The sequence below is a fragment of the Rhyacophila brunnea genome, unplaced genomic scaffold (assembly GCF_057557595.1).
Source record: "Rhyacophila brunnea isolate RB1 unplaced genomic scaffold, BYU_Rbru_1.0 scaffold_18, whole genome shotgun sequence".
NCBI classification, from domain to species: Eukaryota; Metazoa; Arthropoda; class Insecta; order Trichoptera; family Rhyacophilidae; genus Rhyacophila; species Rhyacophila brunnea.
Window position 1 is genome coordinate 33707 of NW_028232837.1, and position 2293 is coordinate 35999.

The 2293-nt window shown below is 41.3% G+C and overlaps 1 protein-coding gene across 1 annotated transcript; it reads left to right on the top strand.

The window, feature by feature from the left end:
- The first annotated feature begins 1240 nt into the window (after positions 1-1240).
- On the top strand, positions 1241-1996 carry LOC147073060 (uncharacterized). Its single transcript, XM_085945594.1, has one exon. It carries the CDS (start codon positions 1241-1243, stop codon positions 1994-1996), a length of 756 nt encoding a protein of 251 aa, XP_085801720.1.
- The last annotated feature ends 297 nt before the right edge of the window (positions 1997-2293 follow it).

Below are 2293 nucleotides of genomic sequence, written 5' to 3' on the forward strand. Positions count from 1 at the left end.
CACACCACAGACATCGACAGAACACGCGCTACACACGGCCATCAACACAATCAAAGGTCACTTAAATTCAAAAAAACTAATCGTAGCCATCTCCTTGGACATCCAAGGAGCGTTTGACAACGCTTGGTGGCCCCACATCAAACACTCTCTCGCACAAAAATCCACACCACTAAACATTTACAAACTCATACGAAGCTACTTACAGGACAGACAAGTCACGCTCAGATACGCAGGAGAGGAGGTCGTTAGGAAACAGACAGCAGGCTGCATACAAGGCTCAACCTGCGGACCAACCCTCTGGAACATTGCCAGTAACGATCTTCTCACAATAAACATTCCAAACAACGCACACATACAAGCATTCGCAGACGACGTACTAATCACGATCGCTGCTGATGACATACAAACACTTGAAACAACAACCAACGACATACTAAAAAGGACACTTGAATGGGGAAATAGCACTAAACTCACATTTTCTGACACAAAAACACACATTATGTTCATGTCCAAACGCACCATACAACCACTGAACATTACATGGAAAGGACAAAAGAAAGATCTTGTTGACTCATTCAGAATACTGGGAGTAGTTCTAGACAGACACCTTAACTGGTCAAAACACACAGAATACACATGTAAAAAAGCTACACAAATTGGCAAGCGATTCATGAGGGCTGCACGAGCAACGTGGGGAGCCTCCCCAGAGGTCCTAAGAATCATATACATGGGAGCAATCGAACCCACAATCACTTACGCAGCATCCGTCTGGAGCAACGCCACACACAAAAAATCCATACAAAAAAAACTAAACACAACTCAACGTCCCTTTGCAATTTCGATCTGCAAAGGGTACAGGACCATATCACTCACATCCGCCCAAGTACTGGAAAACACCACCCCTCTAGACCTAAAAATACAACAACTCGCCGAACTATACCGCATAAAAACGCAACATACTTTACCCAAACATCTTCCAACTGACAGAACATATGAAAACAAAATACACTACACAGAACTACCCCACCCAGGCACCAGACACCTTGAAAACATAGAACACACAGAAACCACCGACCACAGCGCACTCACTGAACACAACGCAACGGGTTTGGAGATCTACACAGACGGCAGCCGCATCGATGAAAAAGTAGGGGCAGCCTTTGTCGTTTACAAATGTGGAGCATTTATTGCAAAACGAAAGTTAAGGCTTGAAAGCTACTGCACTGTTTTTCAGGCAGAAATGCTAGCCATCAGAGAATCCCTCGATTGGACACTGGTTAATTCCAGCAAACATCACCCCACCGAGGTGATCATATACTCTGACAGCCAATCCAGTCTTGTAGCTCTCCAAAACCCTTCATCGACACACCCACTCGTAAGAGCCAGCCTGACATTATGCTCACTCCTGAGAAACATTAACATCACCCCCAGGTTCATCTGGATAAGGAGTCACATTGGCATAGCCGGAAACGAAGAGGCAGATAAATACGCAAAACAAGCCACCACAGACAAAAGACCCACCACTTACACGAAATTCCCTCTCACGTTCGCAAAGAGGAAATTAGAAGATGACACCACATATCTATGGAACAAAAGATACACTGAATCCACCACTGGATCGACAACAAAAATATTCATACCAGACATAAACTCAGGAAAACACTTCACACACAACACCACACTCAATCATGAACTCACACAAATGCTGACGGGCCACGGGGCAATGAGAGCCTACCTGAAAAGGTTTAAACTGAGAGCCGACGATCACTGTCCATGCGATGGAGTCGTGTCTCAGACAGTCAAACACATATTGGCCGATTGTCCTATACTTGAGAAAGAAAGGTGGACCCTCGGGGTACAGTGCCACCAGCAAAACATCACAATAGACTTATCAAAACCAGACAAAATACTAAACAACAAAACAACACGAAAACTATTCACTGAATACCTAACAAAAGCCATCAAAAAAATAAAGACAGTAAACGGAGGGACATAAACACAAACACAACACAACACAGAAGGCACACACCCTCACAGTCTCATTACAATATAATGTATACTATTATTTTACTCTGTTATAATAACTAAAATTATTTCTGTGCTTTTTATATCATTAATTAACACATCTTTATTATTATTTATATTTTATATATCTCTGTATTTTTATCTCTTTACTTTAACACAAATTTTTATATATGCTTTTCTTTTCTTTTATATTTTATACTTTAATATGTTATATATCTCTGCACTTTTTTTCTTTAACTTTTTACTTTATCACATATTTCAATATTCT

Excerpts from the sequence above, each read along its gene's own strand:
- LOC147073060 (XM_085945594.1), top strand. The coding sequence starts at position 1,241 with ATGCTAGCCATCAGAGAATCCCTCGATTGGACACTGGTTAATTCCAGC.